The 23,946-nt window shown below is 42.0% G+C and overlaps 1 protein-coding gene across 3 annotated transcripts in view; it reads right to left on the bottom strand.

Moving 5' to 3' along the window:
* Positions 1-23,946, bottom strand: part of CABIN1 (calcineurin binding protein 1) — a 107,370-nt gene that overhangs the window by 27,393 nt on the left and 56,031 nt on the right. For all 3 annotated transcript variants that reach the window (XM_083874131.1, XM_083874133.1, XM_083874132.1), the window contains exons 31-32: positions 3,034-3,197; positions 946-1,042 (exon numbers count right to left, since the gene is read on the bottom strand). In XM_083874131.1, coding sequence (XP_083730257.1) covers positions 946-1,042; positions 3,034-3,197 — 261 coding nt within the window. The remainder of the gene's footprint in view (positions 1-945; positions 1,043-3,033; positions 3,198-23,946) is intronic.

The following is a 23,946-nucleotide window of genomic DNA, read 5'->3' as shown; positions in this document are numbered from 1 at the left end:
GTACATGCTAAGGGATCCAACTAAATGAAATCCAAGGTTTTAACTGCACAAATTTTTCTTCTAACATATTGAAATCAAAACCAAACCTGTTTCTTTTGGCAGCTGCAGATCAAGCTCAAGTTTAAGAAATCTTTCCTTTCGTTGTTCTTACATAACCTTTTTAATAGATCAAGAAGTAGGCAAAACTCTGCTATAGTGTTTTACTTTTTGTACCTTTACTTCGGTGATGTTCCAAAGGTAGAAAACCTCAGTACATCATTTCTTCTTCCAAAAACTGATAATGATACAACTCTTACATCCAGATTTATGAACAAACCAATTTATATACAGAGTTCCCACTGTTCTTGACAATGCTTTAATCTAATTTGTTAAACCTACAGTCTGTTAACTTAGAAAACCCTTGGGAATAAGTTCTTCCTTGAATGTATTTACCAAGTAAAGCTCCAATATCCAGATCCCTTAACCAGGAAATTGATTAGCTCCTATATGACTTTTAAAAACTAAATCTAGATTACAATTGTATGTACCAATGAGTGTGGTGCTGTCAAGGACTAGCACTGTAAAGTGTCTAGGCATGTAACACTAAGCTGTCTGGGTTTGTTTTGCAAGAGGAATCTTAGTTCATTTTAAAAGGAATTTTCCTATAGACCCCACCTGAAAATGGAGTTCTTGTTCACTACATGTATCTACCATTATCTGAAGGGATGGTCAGACCAAACTTACTGCAATCCATTTTCAAAAACTGTGTTTGTTACTGAATTTCAACACCAACAAAACAACAATGCTGGATGAAGATGTTCTGTGTAGTGGCCTATAGACAAAAGGTATTATCAGAAGGGCTTACAAATGCAGCCCTTCAGTCTCAGGAGATCTAAGGAATGAGTGGCCTGAACACTGCAAAAGCCAATGAATCAATTCCAGCCCTGCAGTGCAGTGCTGCCTCACCTGTGTGAGATCGTTGAGGGTGTCCTCCAGCACCTTCACTGTGAGCACAAAGGCTTGCTGGGCCAGAACCTGGCGATCTGCATCCCGCAGGTACTTCCTGTGACACAGCAAGAGAGCACTAATGAAATTAGCTGCCAAAAGCTTACAGCACTCCAACAGCAAGAGCCAGGACATTGAAATAAAAACAAGAAAAAGCCAATACAACAACTTTAAACCATAAGAAGCAAACAAAACATCTACGGGGCATACTGAAATAGAACAATATTGGGATGTAACACTTTAGCTCTGTTTCCCTCCACTTCTGTCCTCCTCACAAGTATCAGAGGTGACACAAATGAAGAGAAGACAGTTCTGTCTACAAACAGAGGGAAGGGGAGAATTGGGAAGACACCAAGCCACCAAACCTAGAGCAAACCCGATTTACAGTTTTCTTGTACCAAGCCTTCTGTGCCCCTCAAATACCAGCTTTTTATTCAATCCTTTTTTTGAAAAAGAGTATTACAGTTACACAAAGCTCTTTGAACTCTCAGGTGATTTTCATGTTCTGGATAAAGCGTGCATGTGAGATTAAGGACATCAGCAAATCCTCTCTCTTTGATCATGTCAGTTGCCTTTGAACCCAGGATTTTCAGAGCTAAAACACGGGTGTGCTACTATCTTTTTTCCTAGTTAGTATTACAAAAAAATAATATTGTATGTGTAAAACATTCACTCTATAGCTTCATTCAATTTACTAGAGCACTGTAATTTCAGTGTATTTGGACATAATGGTTTAGTCTGCTTTCGAGCAAAACACTTTCAGCTGTCAGTCCCACCTAATTGAGTTTAATGGAAAACTTAATTTCTATTTCAGAATTAGCTGGTTTTAGTGAGAGGCCTAGGAATCAAGCAAATAACTCTGAAGGGTAATATTTCAGTCAAAAGGCCAACATTTTAAATATAAATATTTCCTCTCTATGATTTTACATTAAATAGGTAATTTTGTTATCTCTTGTCTGAAAAGCAAACCATAAACATCTGACTCCTCACTAGTTCAGTAATAACTAAAACCTCCCTATTTTTAAAAATAGGGTTGTTCCAGGCATGTACCAGACACACCCAGAATATCTGCATTTCCAAGTTCTTCTAACAATTGCAGCTCACCATGGCTGGCACTGGCTGATCCAACATGTCAAATTACTTGTTTTTTGAATTCAGTCTAGACTTACAAATAACATCATATTTTTAGTACAGCTATGGGTTTGCTTAGGACAGAACTGAAACCTTCTATGGTCCAGTTCTTCTGATATGTTAAAAGTCAAAGTATTTTTGGCTTCAAGCCTGCTGAACAAGTGGTGACATATTCCCAGACACACTACAATCCATGCAAATTCACATGCACTCACACTCAAAAACACATGAAGAAATCTCCAATGCCTCCAACTTATTGCCATCAATCATTCAAGTTTCATTTCTTAAGCATTTTCCAGGGACCAATTTCAACATTTCCCACAGGACAACCTACTAGAATTTTACCTCAGTTGCTTCAGTGTTTTCCTTGGATGTTTATTTTGGTCTCCTCATTGATACGAGTCCATATATAGCTCACACTAATAGCTTCTTTTTTCTTAAATAAGGTTAATGCAATTAAAATTAGATCACCCCTGAACAGGATAAGCTTTTTAAATAGCATCAGCTGCCAAGAGGCACATAACCATTGTTCAGGCCACCAAGGATTACAGGAAGGCAGGATGCTGGGCCATGACCTCTGCGCTGTGCTTGACTCTTACGCAAGAGCGAGCTGAGGGTGCCCAAGTCACGCTCTGCTCCTCCAGAGAATCCCTCCTCGTGACACACCACCTCTGTGAGCCTGCTAAGGCACCTCCACAGCTGCTCTGAGTTCCAACAGAAAGGCACAGAAACTCTAAGCTACATTCTAGAATTGTAATCCTGAGAAAAATTAACCATCATTCCACTCAGTTCCCAAGGGAATCTGTCTGAAGACTCCTTTCCCTAAACAAAGAATAGCTTTAAATAAAATAGTCACACAGTGAACAAAATACACTCAGAAGCTTTACAAGGCAACGGCTTCAAAGAAATCCATCGTACTTTCCCTGATCAGGGGTCCTCTGCAGCATAGATGAGACTTTGAGCAGGGTGTTGTAGTCCTTCAGCTGTGCCAGCACGTTGAGCAGCAGCACGATGGAGCGGTTCATATGAGAGGCGAAACTGCCCGGGCGGTCGATCTCATCCACGGGGATGCGCCAGATGCCCTGCACAGGGAGGACAAGGGGAGACCTTTCACTTAAAGAGGGATCCAGCTGGAAAGGACAGAGCCATGAAAATATGGGTCAGATTCCACAGCAGGTTAGATTTCACTGAGGGGTAGGGGAATAATGGGCAGGCAAAAGCTGTGGTCCCCCCAGACAATGAGATGTGGATTTGGACCCGAATTCGAAGTCTATTGCTGCCAGTAGCAGAAGAGGAAGGGTCACAGAAGTCACAGCACATCTTCTAAATATGCTTCTGAACTGATCCAAGAAAAAGCAAGCAAAGCTCAAATTATATTGTGGATTTTTCTTCAATGTCAATAACATGCCTTACTAAGTCAAAGCTCAACTACCACAAAAAACAAGGAGTAACTTGAAGTAAGTTTTCCTGGCCTGAGAGCTGTTAATATGCAGTCACAGCAAGTTTCTATCTTCAAATAATCTGTTACTAAACATCTTAGGAACTTGGTTAGTGCCTTGATATCATCAGTGTTCAGTGTGGACTAACCAGCCCAGTAAGAAGAATCAGATTCCTCAGCAGAATCCATTTTCCAGTGGCAGATTCAAATACTTGGCCATACATCCTGATCCTTCTAATTAAATTTCTGGGACATGGGAATCTTTGGGGAGCAAGGCTGGAGACTGATAGCAAATATAATTTAATTAGGGTTAGTCAGCTCAGATTTTGCCATGTCTAATACATCTAACAAGACTGTTTTCAGATGTTTATTGTGGATGCTGTCAGCACCCCTAGTCAACCACACCTGAAAAAATGAACTGCACATACTGCCATGCTTGTACGTTAGGATGGGTCTTATATTATGATCATTCACAAAAACTGCATCAGTGCAAACCCTTCCCTCGTGCTTTATTTGGTTCTGAAGCTTTTCCTGTAGCTTTCTAAGATGAAAATCCTCTGCTCATGTAAACATTTTTGTGACAAAGAAGGAAAGAATAGTCTCATTGATAGGAGTACCTGACTGAGGAGTCTGGCTTTCCAAACCTGTTCAGAGTGCAGGATATACAAATATTTACTCCTTCATCTTTGTTTAAAGGTCTTGCTTCAATTTGTTTAGTTTCACTTTCAGTGTGATCAAAACTCTCCAGAACTTAATAGAAAGCAGAAGCAAAGAAAATGATTACTGCAATCATAAATGACATTTGACCAGAAAAGCAGATCCATAACCCCCTGTGTAAAATGGACCCTTCCCTTGCATGTTTGCAGAAAATCTCTAGTTCCACTCCTTAAGATGCATAGGAACTTAGGAAAAAACAACACAGAAATATCAGTGGTTTAATATCAGTGTTTTTACATGGAAAACAGTAACTTCAATTATATATAATGCACAGACTAATCTGCCAGATTTTCTTGCTCTCGCTTTTCCTCATGCTCTCTACTCTTACTCCTCAGTGATCACAATAAAGCTGTTCTTCCTCTTTGCTCCCTGAAGCTTCCTTTCAAACTCTTTTTTGTAGCTTCCCTTTTCCAGCATGTACCTAAACCCACACCATGACCCAGCCCCAGGCACAGCAGGCACTTCCTCCCCTGCTCAACAACCAATGTCCACAAACCCCTCCTGTGGCCTGGGGGCCAAGAGCTCATCAGCTCAGGGAGCTCATCAGCTCACAAGCACAAACAGATCCTGCAGGTGACAGATCTGTAAACCAGCACATACTTCTACTTAAATTGAGATGCTTTTTCTTCCCCCAAGCCATACAATGGCTCTCCTTTCAGCCTACAGATGAAACACACATTCTGGAGCTGCTATTTTTTGCTTCTCTGCACGTATGTAAACTGGGTTTCTGCCAAATCCCAAAACAAGTGAATGCCTCATAATGGCACCACATTGCAACAACCTACTTAGCCAATTTAACTACACAAAACAATTTCTGGTCAACTACAGCACACTGTAGGAGTGGAACACTGCCAATGTGTAGGTAGGTTCCTGGTCTTTTTCAGCATTATCTCATCCTTCATTTGAAGCAGGAGGATCACTTGGATCAGATACCGTATCTGGAATCAGTTGGAAATAATTTTGCAGCTCCTTCTCACATATCCCATGCATACATTTTAATGCTACCCTGGAAATTACAACAATGTACTGAACCATTTTCAACGACAGAATATACAAACTGCACCCAGAAAGCCAGGAAAAAGTCCCTCAGATAGAAACAAACTTGTGTATTATGGAGAATGCTGCTGTCTTCTTCAACAGGGCAGATGAGAAGAGGTTAAATTAAAACTCACATTAGGAACATCCAAGTTTACCACTTCAATTACAAAAAGTAGGACAGATTTTAAAAGGAAAGTCACTAACTTTTCATGTGTTGACTTGCAGCTCTATAAATGCAAAACAGCAATAGAGACAGGGGTCCAATGTTCCATACCTGCCTGTTCAATAGGCAGCTTCGAGCCAAATGCAGAAAGAAACCTGCCATCAGAGCAATCTTCATTCCATCACTGGATTTGATTAAGCAATATGCAAAACACCAGTGTTAAAGTGAGTTTATTTCATGAGTCATATGGCACGTTTAAGACTGTGATTTCAGTCAAAATCTAAAGAATGTCTTGTTTAAATCTCTCCCAAAGAGAAGTTTAACAAAGCCCATTGGGTATTAATTTTTCCTTCCTAAACACCAATAAACTTCAGTTACAATACTTCTAAATTCAGATCACACACTGCAACTTTTTTTAAGAAGCTCAATGTTAGGCGTTTATGATTTTTAACAAAGCTTAAGAAATACACAAATGCAAAATTTGTAAAGATATAACCAGGGAGAAGACCAGGAATTATTATTCAGTTTGACTAAAATAAAGTTTTTATATCATCACTTGAAAATTGAGATTTGTTAGCAAAGTACCTCTCTTGAAAGTACACTCATAGAAGAGTGCAGATCCTTGTGGCAACAATTTCCAGTTCTTTGAAATGCTTTGTTGCTGGTTCTGGTCACTCAGGGTACCTGACAAAATGTCTCCAGCTCTGGCCGCCCAAAAGGATTTTACATCCAAGGCCCGCTCGTGTTTGCTGGCCACCACTGGCACTGCTGAAAGGTTCTCCTCCCTGCTGCCACAGCCAGCAGAGCTGTTTACACCAAACCAGAGGAAGGAGTGAGACACTTCCAGCAACTCCAAAATGCCTCTCAAGATCCAAAACATCAGGCTGCTCTCCATGCCTTCCTGGCAAAACAAACACGCTGCAAGAGTGGGGGCGGGGGAAGCCTGACACACACTGCTAGGAAAAAATAAATCTGGGAGTAGTGAAAACCCTGCACAGAACTTAATACTCAACATTACATTAAATATAAAACTGAATAATGAAGCCAGTCTACCATAATCCTGATGACACTTCTACAATTCTTTTCCAGCTTGGAACTGCTGCTCTGCCTCCCCGAGCAGAAGTGCAGGCTCGGGAGGAGGCTGGGCAGGAGAGGACGGTGCTGTGAGCAGAGCTGCAGCACTGTGGTACTTTCTAGTTCAGTCACTGAAAATAGAAAGGAAGGAAGTGCTTATTATTCCTCCACGCTGCTTACTCCAGAACTTTAGGGGAGGGGATTCCCTGGGGTTTAGGAATGCCTCTCTGAGGAGGAGAGGCTGACAGATCCCAGCAAACCCCAATTTCCCTGGGGATGGCTCTGCTGCCACGGCACAGCTCCAGGGTAAGCCATTTTCTGAGCACAGATCAAACTTTACTCTCTCACTGCTCCATGGCTGCGCTCCTCAACGAAATGGAGAAATGCAAGTCATGCTTCAGATGATCCAATTCACATACAACAAGCAAACACATAAAACCCACACTAATACAAATAAAGACTTCCCATTACTTAACTCCCTCTTTTTCATCCTTTTTTTTTTTTTTTTTCAAGGGGTCCTGGAAGTTCAAGTTGCACTACAGACAACAAACTGGATTCCAAGTGACCAAACCAAAACCAAACATTTCTTCATCTGTCAGTCTCAGGAATGTCCTGCTAAGAGCCTTTAGTAAAAATAAATATAATTTAAGTATTATTTCAAGATTGCTAGAAAGTATGACAGAACTAGCAAACTAACTAATTAAGTGGTTCAGGGAAGGCACCAATTAATAATGCAATGACCCACATGGTATTTCAAAATCATGAAGTTGAACTAAGCACAGATGTATAATCCCTGGAAAGCTCACACTTTCCTCAACTTTCTAAAGTGTCTGCTTTTATATAGGGCTAAACACATCATACTGAAATACTACCAGCTTTACTCATGTCCTGTCTTCTTAGTTACTTACATAATTTTAGTACCTTGCTCTGGGTGCCTGCAGAGGAAAGGAATATGGTTCAAGCTGAACACATTTAACACACAGGGTTTGAGACCTCTCTATTTGAAATTAGGAAGTTACAGCACAGACCCTGAACATCCCCACTCTGGTCTGTAAGCATTGCTTTATTTAGTGCTCAGTTCGAGGAGCTCTTTGCCTGACTCAACTTCCTGCTACCTCTGAGCACAACCATTAAAACCACTGCCCCCTCCCCCATTTAGCAAATTACTAAACCACCTTCCCTCATCCAATCTTAACACACTCCCATATCTCTTACTCTTTTACTCTGTCAACTTGATTTTAACTTTTTTTCTTTTCTACAGATAATTCTGTTATTTTTCTTCCTCAATTCCTCACTTCATCCACACTGCTATTCAGTCTATAATGGAACAACTCTGCCTCTGTGAACAGGAATGCAAGTGGGCAGAAGAGTATTAAGAAAGAAAAGCAGCTATATTCAGGGTATTAAAACTGATCTGCAGGGGCCTGTGCCATCAAGCAACCCCTGCTTACTGTAACTTAGCTGATCTCAGGAAAATCTTACCAACTTTTTCAGACTATAGTTATTACATAGTACAGTAAGAGAATATATAAAAAACAGTATGATAATGCATAAATTACATCTTATCGGCCTGGAAAAGGAAACAGAAGTAAATCTGCAGCAACCTCCTTACAGTAAGTCAAGAACAAGCAGGATTACAATTCCTAGTCCATAAGGCAAATACTGTCAATTCCTTATTTTCTTATCTTCTAAATACACACACACTTGGAAATGAATAAACAGCCTGTATACATTTTGGAAGAACTGTGGAATTCTGCAACTTTATTTTAGCAAGACAGCAGCATGAAAAAATATTGACAAATGGAAGTGCTCCACATGTTCCAATCATCATATGCTGATAAAGAAACATAATGGACAATTTTCACCTCTTATTTCTCTCTTCAAAATACAATGTATTTGCAGGGTCTTAAATTTCAGACTTTTCAATTTCCAGAAAAATCTTTTTGCAGTTGACTTGGCTTTAAATTGGTTTTAACCCTATGAAAAGAACACCCAAGCCACAGGCACTTGGGGAGACTGCAAGCCTGAGTCAGGGAGATCCACACAGGAGGCAGGGAAAGGGAATCATTTCCTTGCTGCATAAGCAATTACATAAAACCAGAAATGCCATGTTAAGAAGATGAGCTACAAGTTCAGGTGGAATTAATGAAACAGAAACCGAGGCCCACAGATGGCCCTTGCAGAGCTCTGGGTTTGGCCATTTGCCAGGCAGAATGTAGAGGTTTATGTTCACCCGGTCAGGAGGCTTGAGGAGGTTTTACTCAGATGGTTCCCATGTACCATGTGATTTCACAACCATGTCAACAGAAAGTCACATCACTTCTTTTTTTTTAAAGGGAAACAGCTAACTAGACTGTAAGAAAAGGAAAAAAAGAAACCATTCTACTGCATGGATATGACAGAAAGACAAAGCAAGCAAGGAGAAGCAACAGACCAGTCTCTTAAAACCTGTTTTGAAGGTGCAATCCTGCTCAAACAATAACACAGCTGCATTCCCTCCGGAGCTCTGCACCAGCGTGCCTCACGCAGACATCACCCACACGAACATCCAGGAAACACAGAGCTGTGTGCATAATGCATCATCCTGGGGATGGAGGTGCCTGCTCCCAGTGCTGCTTCTCCAGGTTAACACCAGCAGTGCCAGGCCACTATCCTTCTCCAGGGTACTCTATTCCCTCTTGTTCAGTCTCTCATTTCTCTACCCTGCAAATCTGGGGTGCTAAAGCAAAAGTGGATTTGAAGATAAAGCTGTGGAACACTGACTGCTTTTTTTTAGTTTTCTTTTTTTCCTTTTTTCTGTTGCCAACACTAACAAGGGTTCCCTTTTGGACAGCTGGACAACTTCTCAAGCTGGAAGGTCAGCTACTAATAAAAAGACTTTGGAACAAATTACTTAGGTGCATTTACCACCTTTCCTCTATAAGTTGCTCCCTTTTACCAACTGTATTTTAGGGGAGAGAAAAAAAGGGACTGGTTAGGAATTAAATAACCACCGGTTAGGTTTAATTTACCATGTCCTGCAGACAATCCAAGGTTGCCAAAAAGATGCAGAAGAGCAGAAGTCATCCAGAGACTTAGTCAGGCACTTCCATCTACTCAACAGAGAACACTGAGGAGTGTCTCCTCACCCATGGTGGAATTTCAGATTCTGCCTTTGTTACTTCAGTACCCTTTTCTGAGGTACATTTCAGTTTTATGTCATGACCCTGTCTGAAACAGTTTAGGATTTTTTCTTTGGGAGGATATAAAGCACAGAAATCCAGAGAATACAGACTGCTTCTAAATCTTCTAACACAAAAAAAACTTGATGCAGAAATCTCATGAAAGAATATGAAAACTTTGATAGGAAAACCCTTTATTATGATTTTTAATTTCTTTAGTAATTTTCTGGGGCCAGATGCAGGAAGATTTCTCTACCACCAAAATAAATGGCTAGCAGGACACATCTAGACAGTGACAGGGGTTCTGGTTTCACCTAATAGACAGCATTTCCTTGTTTTAAGAGGATTTTCCTGCTAAGAACTTTTCTGTGTATCTGCTACAACCAGACTGCCTGGCATCAGATGCAAATGGTACTCAAAGCTGATGTAACAAGCTTGGTACACTCCATCCAGCAGCCTGGAAGTGGGCAGGCTTCTGCACCAGCCCCCTGAAGACATAAGCAAACTCATTTTTTTGGACAACACGTGGCATTAATTTAATCTAATTCCACACATCTGTGATACAGACACACACGTTTAATGGTACCACCCAGAAACATTTTGCAGAGGGGAAAAAGGCATTTAGGGGATGTGGCTCACCTGAGCTATTACAGGCTCCACGTCAGGATGAGATAAACTACAAGCTAGAAATTATTATTTCCTTCCAACACAAAGGATGATGGCTAAGTCATAAAAGATGACAAATGTCAGGGGACATAAATGACAACTAGAAACTTTGCAAGGTGGCTCTGGTCTCTGTCAGTGACAAACCAAGACTGAGCCCCACCACTCAGTCTCACTCCTAAAGGAGGTGCTGCAGAACCAGAGAATTGGGGTTAACACAGAGCTGAGAGAAGCTGCTGGTTCCCAGAGAAGGGCAAGTTTAAGGATTATGAGATTGTTTTTTTTCACCCAAACCCCAACACTTCTGTCTGTGCAGTGACTGTCCCCATATCTCCAGAGGTTACAAAGCCAGCAGTGCACAGACAAGTGTACAGCAGTGTACAGTGTTATCTGGAGATCCCAGCTGAGGGGCGTCCAGAGGAGGCCACAGAGATGATCAGAGGGCTGGAGCACCTCTGCTGCTGTGAGAAAGGCTGAGAGAGCTGGGGCTGCTCAGCCTGGAGAACACAGACTCAGGGAATAGTGGCCTCATAGTAGCTTTTCAGTACTAAAGGGGGCCTATAAGAAAAATGGGGACACACATTTTATAGCAGAGCCTGTCACAAGAGGGGCAGTGGTTTTAAATTAAAGAAGGGTTGATCTAGATGACATATAATGAAAAAACTTATTTCACTATGAAGGTGGCAAAACACTGGCACAGACTGTCCAGAGCAGTGGTGGATGCTCCAGCTGTGGAACATTCATGGTCAGACTGTACAGGGCTTGGAACATCCTCATCTGGTTGAAGATGTCCCTGTTCTTTGCAGATTTGGACTGGGTGACCTTTAAAGGTCTCTTACAACCCAAACTATTCAGTGATTCTACAATTCTATGATTATACCTCAGCCTAATTTTAAGAAAATTGAAAATTGCTTCAGAACACAGAAGTATCAGCCATCATTTCTGACTATGTCTTGTAGCACCCAGAAACAGTGAAGCTGGCACAGAGCATTGCTGAGGTTATTCTGACAACACTCCTGCCTTAAAAGACTGCATGGGCAGCACAGCATAACAAAGCCTCCACCATCTAGTGCAGTATATACAGTCCTAGAAAGGAAAGGAGGACAAGAACTTCATAACATCAAGTGCTATGCTAATTGTCAAGATTCAGCACACTGTTGATGTAGAATTAACATTCTGAATTAACATGAAGAGTTGTTCCAGAGGTTCTTCATGCTGTAACACTGCAGTAAGGGTCTCCTTCTTGTACAGGATGTTTACTATTTCAGCCTGAAATCCTTCAGGCTTGAAGGATTTTAAAAAATAGATTCTCACCTACTTAAATACCAAGTTTTAGATGTAAATTACTGATTATCTAGTACATAAAGACCCATTGGTTTTGAGTATTTTAAACTAGGGTGTCAGAGTGCTAAAAAGTTCTTTTACCAAAATACTCCAGCTTTTCTGCCAACACAAACTGGTCTTCAATCCTACATCTCTTGCTTTTCAACAAACAAAACACTTAACTGCCCACTCCCACCCAAGAGCTGACATCCAGCATCCCTGCATTGACAGCACAGACCTGCAGCTTTTACTTTCCTCTGCATAATAAAACACAGAATAAAATATCAAGATGAGAGTCTATAAAATCCCAGTGTTTGCAAAATATTTCAGTACGTTCATAAAATGCTTGGAAAAAGTGACATCATCCACCTTTACATTTTACATCTCTATCACCATGTTAGACTCAAAGTCTCAGAAATATATCAGAAGCTAGAGGGTTAGATCAGCAGCACAGAGGAAAATGCTATCATTTCAGAAAACAATGCTTATCAAGCACTCGGTGCTCTGTCTTGTCAGTGCCAAATCACTAGAATACATGGCATTAGGAGATCCTGCTGCGATCTTTCAGCCTGAAGAAACATAAATCAAAAGGTGCAGGGAATGCTTGCTACTAATTTCCATCACAATTTTTGAAAACAGAAAACCCTCTACAGCAGCATCAGATGGCAGCTCACAAAATACAATCAAGTGATGATCCTTAAAACTGGTAGAGAAGAGACTTCACTTTAATTTTATCTTGATACAAAATTACATCTTCATCAAAAGGACCCAGAAACATTCTCCTTAAACTGCCTGCTGGCCGGGATGCATTTTTCAGACAAACACTTTTACCTCAGAGTACAATGAGTGATCCTGCAGCCACATCACTTGAATTTAGGGGCCACTTAGGGACTTTTCAGAAAACTACATTTTTCCTCAGTGACTTGTTGGTTTAGTTTTCTCAACTGACCCTGGCAAGTAAGAAAAAGTAAAGGAGGTTCAAGATGACAGAACACAAAATCAGATTTGTGTGCTGTACATATTGAAATTTGGTCAGAAAAGGGCCATGTCATTACTCCAAGTGAACAATCCATATGTAACAACTCCTCTGATGGGGTATTGGCAATTTTCTTTAAAGCTCCTATGACCTTACATTCATGTTCAGTAGTTTATAAGCCACAGACTTCAAAACACATGTAAGTAGGGGGGATTGCAGCTTATTTAGGAACAAATCAAGGTTATGAAAAAAGCTAGTAAACCTCACTGAATAGATTGTGAAGTTATTTACAAAAATTAAGAGAGCTGCATATTGGAACTTAATGAAGAACTGTTAGTACTTCTAACAGCACAAATATAAACAAGCACTATCAACCAGGGTGAAATATAAAATGCAATATATACTAGGAATAGTACTAAAAAAAATATACTCAACTGTTCACTATTGGAAAACACTTTTGGAAAGTGACAAGAATGGCATGTTCCATGACAGGCTGGTATTTTGGTATGTGCACACAATCTGGAAGCACAGAGAAATACTTGAATCTTTTGTCAACGTTGAGAAGGAAAAAAGCAACAGAAAGCTGAAGGGAACAAAAATTTAAACTCCTCTAGTGTTCTGACAGAGGTAAAGTAACAGCAGGAGCTGGCAGAAAAGCCTTTCAAACCAGAATCCTCTAAGATCTGACAAGGGTTCCCTACTCCTGTTTCTAATGCTAGCTCTGGAAAGACATTTGTTTGTAAACACATGACTTAATTCATATTTGAAGGTTCCAGCTCTGTCTGAGGTTTCATACTGACTTAGGAATGACAGAAATACACATCCTGGATTTCAAACAGTTTGTCAGCTGAAGTTGAGGGCAGGAAGCAGCTTATTTGAAATAGGTAGTAAGAAACAAATATCCCACAATAGAGGTTATGAACCAGAAAAAGATATGTGCAGTGAGTAAAGCCTTGGAGAAGACATACTCCTCTCCAAAAACTAAAGCTCTAATGAGTTTGCACATTTCATCCTCAATGATTAAGAGCCTTGAATTAAGCCATTAGGAGCTGACAAGTAATTAATTTCATTATCTCTTATCCCCCCACTACAGCAGCATCCACAGAACATTTCCCTTCTCTGTCCAGCAAGTGGAGGCCCTGAAGGAATCCTGACGGCTATAAAAGGTAAAAAAATCTCTTTCTGTTATGCACCCCACAGCTAATCTCAAGTTATCTTTTCTCCTCTGATAGGGGAATTCATGCAACAAAAAATAATTTCAATAACTCTGTTTCTCACTATTTTACCTTTTTTTCTTTTGCAGGAGAGGACATGTATGTGTGTTAACACCTTATGCTGTGTTGCTTTCAGGCACTGCCAGGACTTCCTCAGAAAAACAAAAGCAGTTCTTTGTCCAGTTGTAAGAGTTAGTGGAAATGCCTAATTCCAGTAAACATTCAGGCAGCAGCCTGCCTAGCACCCCAACTAAAGTTGTCTGATCTTTGGTAACACCAGAGGGACAAGACTTTGCAGGGAAGCAATAATTTAATTACCCTATTTACAGTAACATAAATCACAGTATACACAGGGGAGCTTCAATGTTCAACCAGCAGCAATACCACAACAGCTCAGTCTAACACAAGGCACAGCAGTGTCTCAGCTCACAAGACAGGGTACAGTGTTTGATTTCAGTGATACTGTGAGATAGAAATTATTTGAGAACAACCAGAGTAATTATTGAGGGGGAGGAGGACTTAGGAAGGCCTCAACATTTAGAGTATTTCAGACTCCAACAGAGATGCTAAAAACACACAACAGTCCTATTACTGCAAACAGTATCTGGGTATTCAAGATGTCAACCTGAATATGCTCCAATAGAAAGGACACAACTTGCAGCTCCCTGGGTAATAAAAACCTCTACAGCATATGCTTTAATTCCTAGATCTGCTTCATGCAAAATGCCCCCAGCACACCCAAAAATCTGCCATTGCACAAATAAACAGAGGCTGCAGTAAATTAAAAAAGCAGAAACATGGAGGTGCCACAGCCAATGCCGCAAACAGCGTGTGGCACTTGCTTTATGCACAACACCAGAATTTACTGCAATTAAGACATACGTTCTAAAATTATAAACATGTGAGCAGACAAAGCTGAATGGTTTTAACAAACTGCTAATTAAACTGGAATCCTCTTATCCTCTCTCTCTCTCTCTTTTTAGCTGAATGAAGCAGCAACTGTTACAGCAGAGTAGCTCATGCAAAATAGACAGTGAACAACAGGCTTTCCTGTTAGGTCACCGCTAAGCAGGGGGATCTCCCGTGTGCGCCCGGCGCTGGCAGCAGAGCAGGAGCGCTCAGCAGAGAGCACAGCTGGGCTGCTCCGTGCCACGCTCAATTCCCTCAGACCTACCGGCTCTTCCAGACATGAAAGCCGCCCCTCGCAAGCTTTAGGGCTGGATCGAAAACGAGGGTGCTAAGTAATTCATCCCACCCAGGGGGTGGAGGAAGGAGAAATCCCAAACAATACAGACCGAATCAAACAAGAATCCCTCACCCTTTCGTCCCCCCTTCCAAACTTCTCTCGACTCCTCCGTTTCCCATCGCCCTCAGGATTTTCCCGTGCAGCAAAGCAGCTCCGCTCAGCCTCTAACCGCAGGCGAACCGAACTAGTGAAATAAGTATTTCCCAACCGCGACGGCAAATGTCATCAGATCCCATCTCCCTCCCTCGGCTCGGCGCTGGGATGAGCCCGGCGGCGCCCGCAGCCCGCCCAGCGCCGGGGAAGGGATTCCCCGCAGGTCAGGGCCAGCTGCTCGGCGGGGTTTGGGTACCGCGGAACGGGGAAGGCGAAGGCACGCCGAGGAACGCCCCGCAGCGCGGGGGAGCCGGCAGCTGTTCGTGCCGCTGCGGGCACAGCGACCCAACTTCCTCCGGCCCCGCGTCTGTCCCCGCCGGAGCCCCCGGCCCTCCCCGCGGGGCACGGCCCGGCTGTGCGCGGGGGAGTTCCCCAGGCGCCCCCCGCACTCACCATCACCGGGGGCCGGGCTGGCTCGGCCGGAGTTCCCCGGCGGCCGCGGAGCGGAGCCGCCCGCCCCGCCCGGCCCGCGCCGCCCCCGCGCCGCCACCTGCCCGCCCCCGCCCGCCTCGCACACACTTCCTCTCGCACCGGAGTTGCCCGAGCCCCGGGAGCCGCATACCTCGGATTTCCTGCCGCCGCGGGCAGTTATTTATTTTATTTGTCCCCGCGTTTTCCCCGCCGGGAGGCTGCGGGCCGGGGATGCCGGGGCCGGTCACCGCCGAGCGCGGCTCGCAGCCACCCGCTTAGGGCAACGCGGGGAGCCACAGCTGCCGCTGTCGCTTGGCGAGCATCAATAAAAACCGGTTATCTGCTCCCACCTGTCCGCCAAACCTTCCCGAAACATTCCCTGACCCGGTTTAACCCCGCGGGTGCCGCTTCACCGCCCTTCACCTCGCCGCCACCGAAGGCCCGTCCGTGACCTATTTTTCCCCGGCGCGGCCGGTTCTGTGCCGCGCCCGCAGCAGCGCCGAGGCGGCGGCGGGGCCCGCCGGGATGCTCGGAGCGGAGCCGAGCCCGCCGCCCGCCGCCTCCCCGCCGCCATGGCCGGGCGCGGGCCGCCCCCGCCGCCGCACGGCCCGCACCGCCCGCGCCGCCCCGCGCTCGCCCCCGCGGGGCCACCCGGACACGGCCCGGCCCGAGCCGCGCACCGTCCCCTCCTCCCGCTCCCGCCGTACCGCTCTCAGCCCTCAGCCGCTTCTTTCCTTACGTCCTTCTGCATTTCTCAAACTGTGTGAAGGGGAAAACAAAAAGATATCCCCTTATCCTTCTCCCCTCTCCTCTCCCTCTTAATGATTTGGGTTAATGCCCCATTAAGAGACCCAAACCTGTGCCAGTCCGCTGCCAGCCTCAGCCCGTGTAATCCTGCCCCACAAACTCACTGATACATCTTTCTCAATCTCGGCTCAGCACAGCTAAACTCATCTTTTCCCAGCCACTGATCCAGGCTCTGCTCCAGATTACCTTCATCTCAGAAGTTGAAACATTTTATCTTTACTTGCTCCTTTCTCTCACGTTTGCAGGCAGGGCAATTGCTTTGACCTCTTTCTTGCCTCTCCAAGCATTGCAGGGACTTGGTTTGGTTTGGTTTTTTTCCCTCTCCCACTTACTAGGATTATTCTTAAGTGCTCAAAATCCATCCTGTTTACTAACACCTCAGGTTTAATACCTTGCTTCTCAAGCACGTCAGTCCCCACTGTAGGGAGAAATCAGGTGCTAACATTATCCTCCTTTCCCATCATTTTAGCCACTTTTTACCCATCTTTCCATTTCTCCATGTTCCTATTTTCTTAGCAGAGCAGTTCCAAGGGTTCTCACACTGAAAACGCTTTACATCTTGCCACTTCCTACTTATTTGTATATACATCATACACATAATTCCATGCTTAACAGCATATTGAAAAAATAGCTAAAGAATAATTCAGCCACCCTATTTACCTTTTATAAAATTATATTAATCAACAATACCCTGTGTCTATGTCTCCACTTAAACTTCAGGTAACAGAGACCATTTTTGGTTTAAACCTAAGATTTCACTATGGGCATTGCCACTCTCTAAAATAACTCATGTCTTCACTGCCTCTCACAGCTTTCCACCAAAGACAATAACAAATTTTATGTTGATTAACAACACAATTTTGACACTACCTCTTAAAAAATCCATTAACCTTTACTCTTTTGACTGCAAAACACAGATTTACATTTTAAATACAGAACTGAAATGAATACTTACTTTCTATGTATTCATGCAAATAGGCTTCCTTCTGACCTGCCCTTTTTCATCTGCTCCTGTAGTCACAGTAGAGCTCCTATCTCCCCTATTACACTGGGGCTTTTTCCTATGTATTGTCATTTTTTATGCAAATTAAGTAACTGCTGTACCTGGAATTAAATACACTGTTGGTGCTCACTAATTTCAAATTGTCTCTTTATCTTTAAAGTTTAAAAGGATATGTTTTTCATCATGTATTATCTTTGATTCTGTCCAACTCCAAAGGTTTCTTATCAACTTTTTGTCTCTCTGACTGGCATTTTCATTAATCACCATGGTATTTCCCATGTTTGCATTGCAGACTCCTACAGCACACATTAGTCAGTTGTCTGAACCATCACAAGCAGAAGGAATTTTGCAGTATTTGCATGTGCAGGTGTACATAACTTAAGGTGCTTACTGAGCAAAATAATTCCAAATTAGTTACCTGAGGTGAAAAATACATCTGCACGATGAGGGGTATCCCCTGTACCTGTGGAAACCAACAACACACCACAGGATTTTCACATTCTGGATATGGGACATATTATAGAGATGCTCCAAATTCAGGAGGGTTGTGAAGAACAAGTGGATAAAACTACCTGGGGCTCACAGAAAGGGACTAAACCTTTGGTGCTCATGTCAGAAATGTCCTTGAGTTATTCACAGGCACCCACACACATCCCTGGAAGCTGCAGCCCTGGTTCAGGCTCTCCTGCTCCCAGTGCTGCTCCAGGCTCCTGCAGAGGGTGGCTGGCACCATCCTGCTGGTGTTCTTGGTTCAGACTCACCACCACCTAAAATCAAAGGCCTTTTCACTCACTGCTTTTATACAGGGCAGTATTTGGGACACAATATTTAAGTGTTCTGGCTGATTAAGGGTAAAAGATGATACACTATTTTCTTGTTTTATTAGTTGGAGACACTGTGCAAACGAGGACTGTAAAACAGCTAACCTCTGCTGCTTTTTAAACTTAATTTAGGTGATATAGGACCAAAACAACGCGGCTTTATGCATTTTGGCAAGGAAGGATGGATGGGAAAAAGACTGACAGAGCAATTACAAGGAACTTGAAACATGCCCAGAGTCAACAAGATGACCTAACATTTGTCCTTTCAAAAATAAATACTCAGAATGAATAGTTTCAGCTCAGCAAACCATCTCTGAGAAAGGAAAACAATCATCCTAGGTGCAACTGGTAATCCTCAAAGACTGTCCTATACTTGTCCTTCAGTTATGGGAAAGCAGGAGTGCAAAGCACTATCCCAGACCATTAAAACTGACAAGTTTGTACTGCACCCCGTGTTTTCTACTTTGAGCCTCATTAAAAATGTTTTATTTAAAAATCTTCCTATCTTCAAATCAATAGCAATCAGAAAAAGTCTGATGAACGCCTCAGCCAGAATCACCTACAGTGTGTGAGCTCCAGCATGTGCTCCCCAGTGCCACAATACCAGGAGCCAGATGGAAATGATTTTACACTTCTGCACACTGGGATTTCTCCATGAAATGTTCCAGGGTGAATAATGAATGTTCAGAAAGATTGCAGGCCTCTCTGCACTCTTGAGATAAGGGTGCCAGCTTTCCTTGCAAACACAGACAGGAGTTTGTTAAGGTCATTTGAAATTCTGTTCCATTTTCAAATGGTGTTTTTTTTCAGTTTGAAGGATATGCACTGTAAATCCTAGCATGAACTCTATTTCCACTTTGCAGAGGTAGATTTCACCTCTTGTTTTTAAGGAAGTAGGACATTGTTTTCACTTACAGATGACTTCTTTCTTCCTTCTAGATAAGAGTAATCTGAAGTTTCCAGTTCAGTGCAAGTCCTACAGGAACTAGAAAGTAACATTCCTCCAGCAGCAGTATTTGCCTCCTTTAACTCAGGTATTAATTATTTAATTCAGGTATTTTCAATCTTGCAAAGAGTCAGATAACAATAGCTACCAGATTGAAATATTTGCCTAGAAACCCCAGTCTAATCCAGAGTGGCAAATTTTGTAGTCTTATATAAGTACTTCCCAGGAAATTTTCTCTTTTCCATCAGTGCTGGAACTGAATTTGTTAAATTTCATACCTGAAAAACTTACTCAAGAACAGAATTTCTACAGATAAAGCTACTATTTTGGGAATTTCAGATGGACCATATGCTGTCTGTCTAGAGACAAACAAATTTAAAATCATATCAAATCATTTGTCTACACGACATCGGAACTGTTGTTCTCAAAAGGGCAAATGGAAGAAGAAAGAACAAGTGCAAATGGAAAAATGGGAGAGCAGGATGTCAAAAGGGAGCAATAGGAATAAATGAAGCTGAAAGGAGACTTGGAACAGAAATCTGCAGTTCATCGTCTTGCTGTCTTCACTTTGCTGCCCACATACTTTAAAGACTTCAGCTTCATCTCTTGGTGGGCCTTTCACTTTGTCAGCTCCAGGCTGCTGCTGGAGACAGCTCTCAGACAGAAGTTCTCAGGAAGAAAGACACTTTGCTTTGCTTTACCTTATCGATTTGAGAGCATACAGAGGCAGGAAATATTATCCTGGCCCAATTATTTACAAAAAGCATGCAGAGACTTGTCAGATTTTGAAGGGAGAGAAGTGACACATTGAGAAGACTGTGACAAAATAACCCAGAAAATGGGCCTACCTGGGAATGGTTTACCTGCCTACCCTGTCACTGTGATGCTCAGCCCAAGAAACACTGGCTGTGGCTTCTAGCAACAATATCAGAAAGAGCAATACTACTAACTGACTACTAACTTACCAAGTAGAAAGCCACCCTTCTGCTTAAAATTATTTCTCCCACACTTTGTCAGCAGAGTCACATTGACTGTCTAAATCCTGGGCTGAGAACTCCCTGGGCAGGGAATGTGTAAGGCAGTTAAGTCCTGTCTATATATCTCCTCTTTTCTTCTCTAATTCAAATCCTTTTGCTTTCTAAGTGCCTGGGTGACCAGGGGCACAACTTGGAATAATAACTTTTATGGCACAGGAATCAATATTTCTGAATGTCAGCTAGGGCAACTGAGTGTTCTGAAATTCCACATCAGGGCACTGACCATCTCCAAAGCAATCAACACTGGGCTTTTTTGGTAAAATTCTTCACTTGAAATTCTGTAACACGACCTAGCAATGCTGAAAACCCAAGTCTGTTTCCTGACCAAGACTCCCTCCAGCTGGAACACACTCACTGCTGTTAATTGAAATTTCAGTCAGTTTCTGATACTTTTATAGTTTAGTGTTCTGTTTACTACATAGAATATTGCTTATTTGCTCGTGCAATTTAAATATTGAAAAGAAGGTTTTAAAAGAAAAACATTAGCAAAAGCCTAAGCTTCCAAAATCTCTTTGTTTGAAATAAGCTTAACTTTCAGAAAATGTCTGTGTACATAGCTGCATGTTTTATTTGAAACACTAGAAAACATGAAGTATTATTTTTGTTGGTCCTGAAAGTAATGTTCTCTTTAGTACAAAAAATTCAGAAAAATGCTTTTGCTTTCTTATTAATTGGAAAAAAAATTACAGTGAAAATACCCTGATCTGAAACCTGCTGGGAAGTGAGTAATTTTCAGTAAGACCTTTATACAGAGCTGTCAGTCTAAGGGCAAACAAAGCCATATGTTTTTCTTTCAAGCCTGTTGAAAAAACTACTGTGTTACAAGCATGAAAACAGCACCTTTATGTGGCACTAAATACAATTTTTAAGGATTAAGTTTATCCCACTGTCAGTATTTCAGCTCACAAAGTATTTGGAATGTGTATTTCATTTCAACACTTACATTCCCTTTATGAGTATTTTCCCTTATGCTACCAAGAAAATACCTTTGAAATCATTGCACTGCACTCACCTCAGAAATCCCATCTTCATTATACAACCACACGGGCATGCAAGCCCTACTTCTCTTGAAAATCTGATTTATGATTCTATTTCAGCTTTTTTAACACTGAATCTGCCATGAGCTGTGGCACACATGGACTACAAACATAAAAGATGTGCTCTACATTAAGCAGATCACCCATGACAGAAGTGTACTAAAGTGTCCCAGAGTTTGGGATGGCTGGAACATTTCTCCATGGATGAGCTACATGGACATAAAAGCCTGGCCTGTCTTCAGGTTTGTCCAGGTTTTTCCCACTTGGAAATACTTTAGTCACTTCAGTATCACCGAAATAACTGGAGCCCAGTGATTCTGAAATGCTGTAGTTGATAGTTATATTATTAATTAAGAAAAAAATGAGCAACAAACCCCAACACATACTTTTAAACACTTAGTGTAGTCTGTCAGGAGGAATAAACCAGGGATGTGTAAACAGAAATCATTTTAGCTGTTACACCAAGCTCATTAAATTATCTCAAACATCTGAATACTTAAGAAAATGCCACTGTATTAATGACTCCCACTAGTTTCAGTCTGCTAAACAGGGGATCATAGTCTAAGTGCTAATTCACTTTGAATATACACACAGGGAGCAGCTGAAGAGATAAAGATTTAAATAGAAAATGACCTAGTGGGAGTTTTCAGTTCTGATTTTTTACTGTGTCAGCAAACCAAATAGCCAGCAAAATTCATAATTCATTCTGAGTAACTGCTAGAAAGTGCTTCAAGTGAAAACCTTGTGGTGGCTTTTTTTCCGATTTTCCTTCCTCTAACCTATAGAAAAATTAAACAACTTCATAAAAGCCGAATTTGTGAAACTTTATTGGCAGGAGGTGAGTAAGCAAACTGGAGGAGATGAAGTGGAGGCAACTAAAAGGAACAAAGGCCATAAAGCTCCTGGAAAAAAGCCATTTGTCGCTCAAGCTCTTACAGAAATTCCCTTGTCGGGTCAGAGTAATAACCTGAGTGTTCAGAGGAGCACACTGAAATACTGACCACTGTGGGCTTCATTACTTTCACTTACCCACTCAATCCTGTTTTGTTTTAATTCCTTTCAGGAGGCTGAGAAAGTCACCTTGTCTAAGTGGCCAACCCCTGCTGTTTCCCACAGCAGCTACCACGCAAACTCCAAAAGTGTTCATATTCTGCCAGGAAATCCTACCTCCTCCACAGGAGCCAAAGAGTCTGGAACAATAACACACTATACAATATTCAACGTTTTTACTCCTCTAACTTCAGGAATTTTGCCAAAAGATGGAGTACTATTACTCAGAGAACTCCCACTTCAATGTCCACACTTCAGCTCCACGCAGACACTGCAGTCAGCCAGCAAACTGGTCAGCCTACACAGCAACAAACATGCTCTTACCTATCATCATCTGCCATCTTATCTTCTCCATCTTAACCTTCTTAACTTGGCCAATTATATCTTGCTGTAGCCATTAAGTTAAAAATATTTATCTATAAATGCCACCTGCTTGCACAGGTACACACAGACTTGCATCATGCTGCTCTCATCCCACATTCTTCTGTTGTCATTTTTACACTAAAGCAGTGTATATTCATCAAAAATACTTATATCCTTTTCCAGAGAACTGAAATTCCTGGAATATTTCTCATGAAATACACTTGTTTAATAAAATAAAGTTAATTTCACTATTAATTCTCTTCTTTCTACGAGGATGAAAGTTATAATGAATTACCACAATTCCAGGTAAATTAAAACCATCACTGGTGCAGAAGGAAATTCTCATGGGGTACCAGAAAGGCAGGATGAGCTGGTGGAAGTGGTTTTGTGTTCTCTTATTGCCATTTGGGGTCTTTCACCTTCACAGTGAGACTGGTGTTTTTACATAGACAAGATACAAGAATGAAAATAATCTGCCACACCTGGAATATAGAACAGGCAAGTGCTGTACTGAGCAAGATACACAGGCTGATATCTCCTCCAAAAGCAGCCATGGAAATATCTCCAAAATTGAATGTACAGAAGAGGAAACTGCCTTGGTTAACATCACAGAACCCTCTAAACATACAACTGGTGAAAAGAGCTCATCAAAAAGCACTGTTCATCTTGGCTTTACCACACACAGTTTCACTAAGAAGGGAGCATTGAAGAAAACTCCCCTGGCTATGTCTTGATTCTGGCTCTACATCCATTACATAAATGTCCCTCAGAGTGATGCCACCAGTTTTAGAACAAAATAAGGGAGTACTTAAAACAAAAGGTACAACTTCACCACTTCAGCCACATGCACATTATTGGCCTGCTCAACACTCTTGTGTGAACTCCACACATGGATATTATTGGATTTCTGTGTCAAAGCTTTCAGAGACTGTAAGAATTTGTAGAAAGGAAAGCCAGTGACACCTAATTAAAGATTCAATTTTATATCTTAGATTTTCTTCAAAGATTCCAGATTTAGTCTTTTCTGTGTCTGTTTTCTTTGTTTTGTTTATGCAGCAGTCCACACTGATGTAACTGTTCTTGCCATTTATTTCCATGATAAAATTAGGAGAAATAACTCAGAGTAAGAACCTGCAAAAACTAGTCTGATAAATGGATAACAGACCTATAACATGCATACAAATATAAAA

This window comes from Zosterops lateralis, assembly GCF_965231275.1.
Source record: "Zosterops lateralis genome assembly, chromosome: 17".
NCBI lineage: Eukaryota > Metazoa > Chordata > Aves > Passeriformes > Zosteropidae > Zosterops > Zosterops lateralis.
Note: the sequence above shows the minus strand (reverse complement) of the source record. Positions and strands in the feature narration are given on the sequence as shown.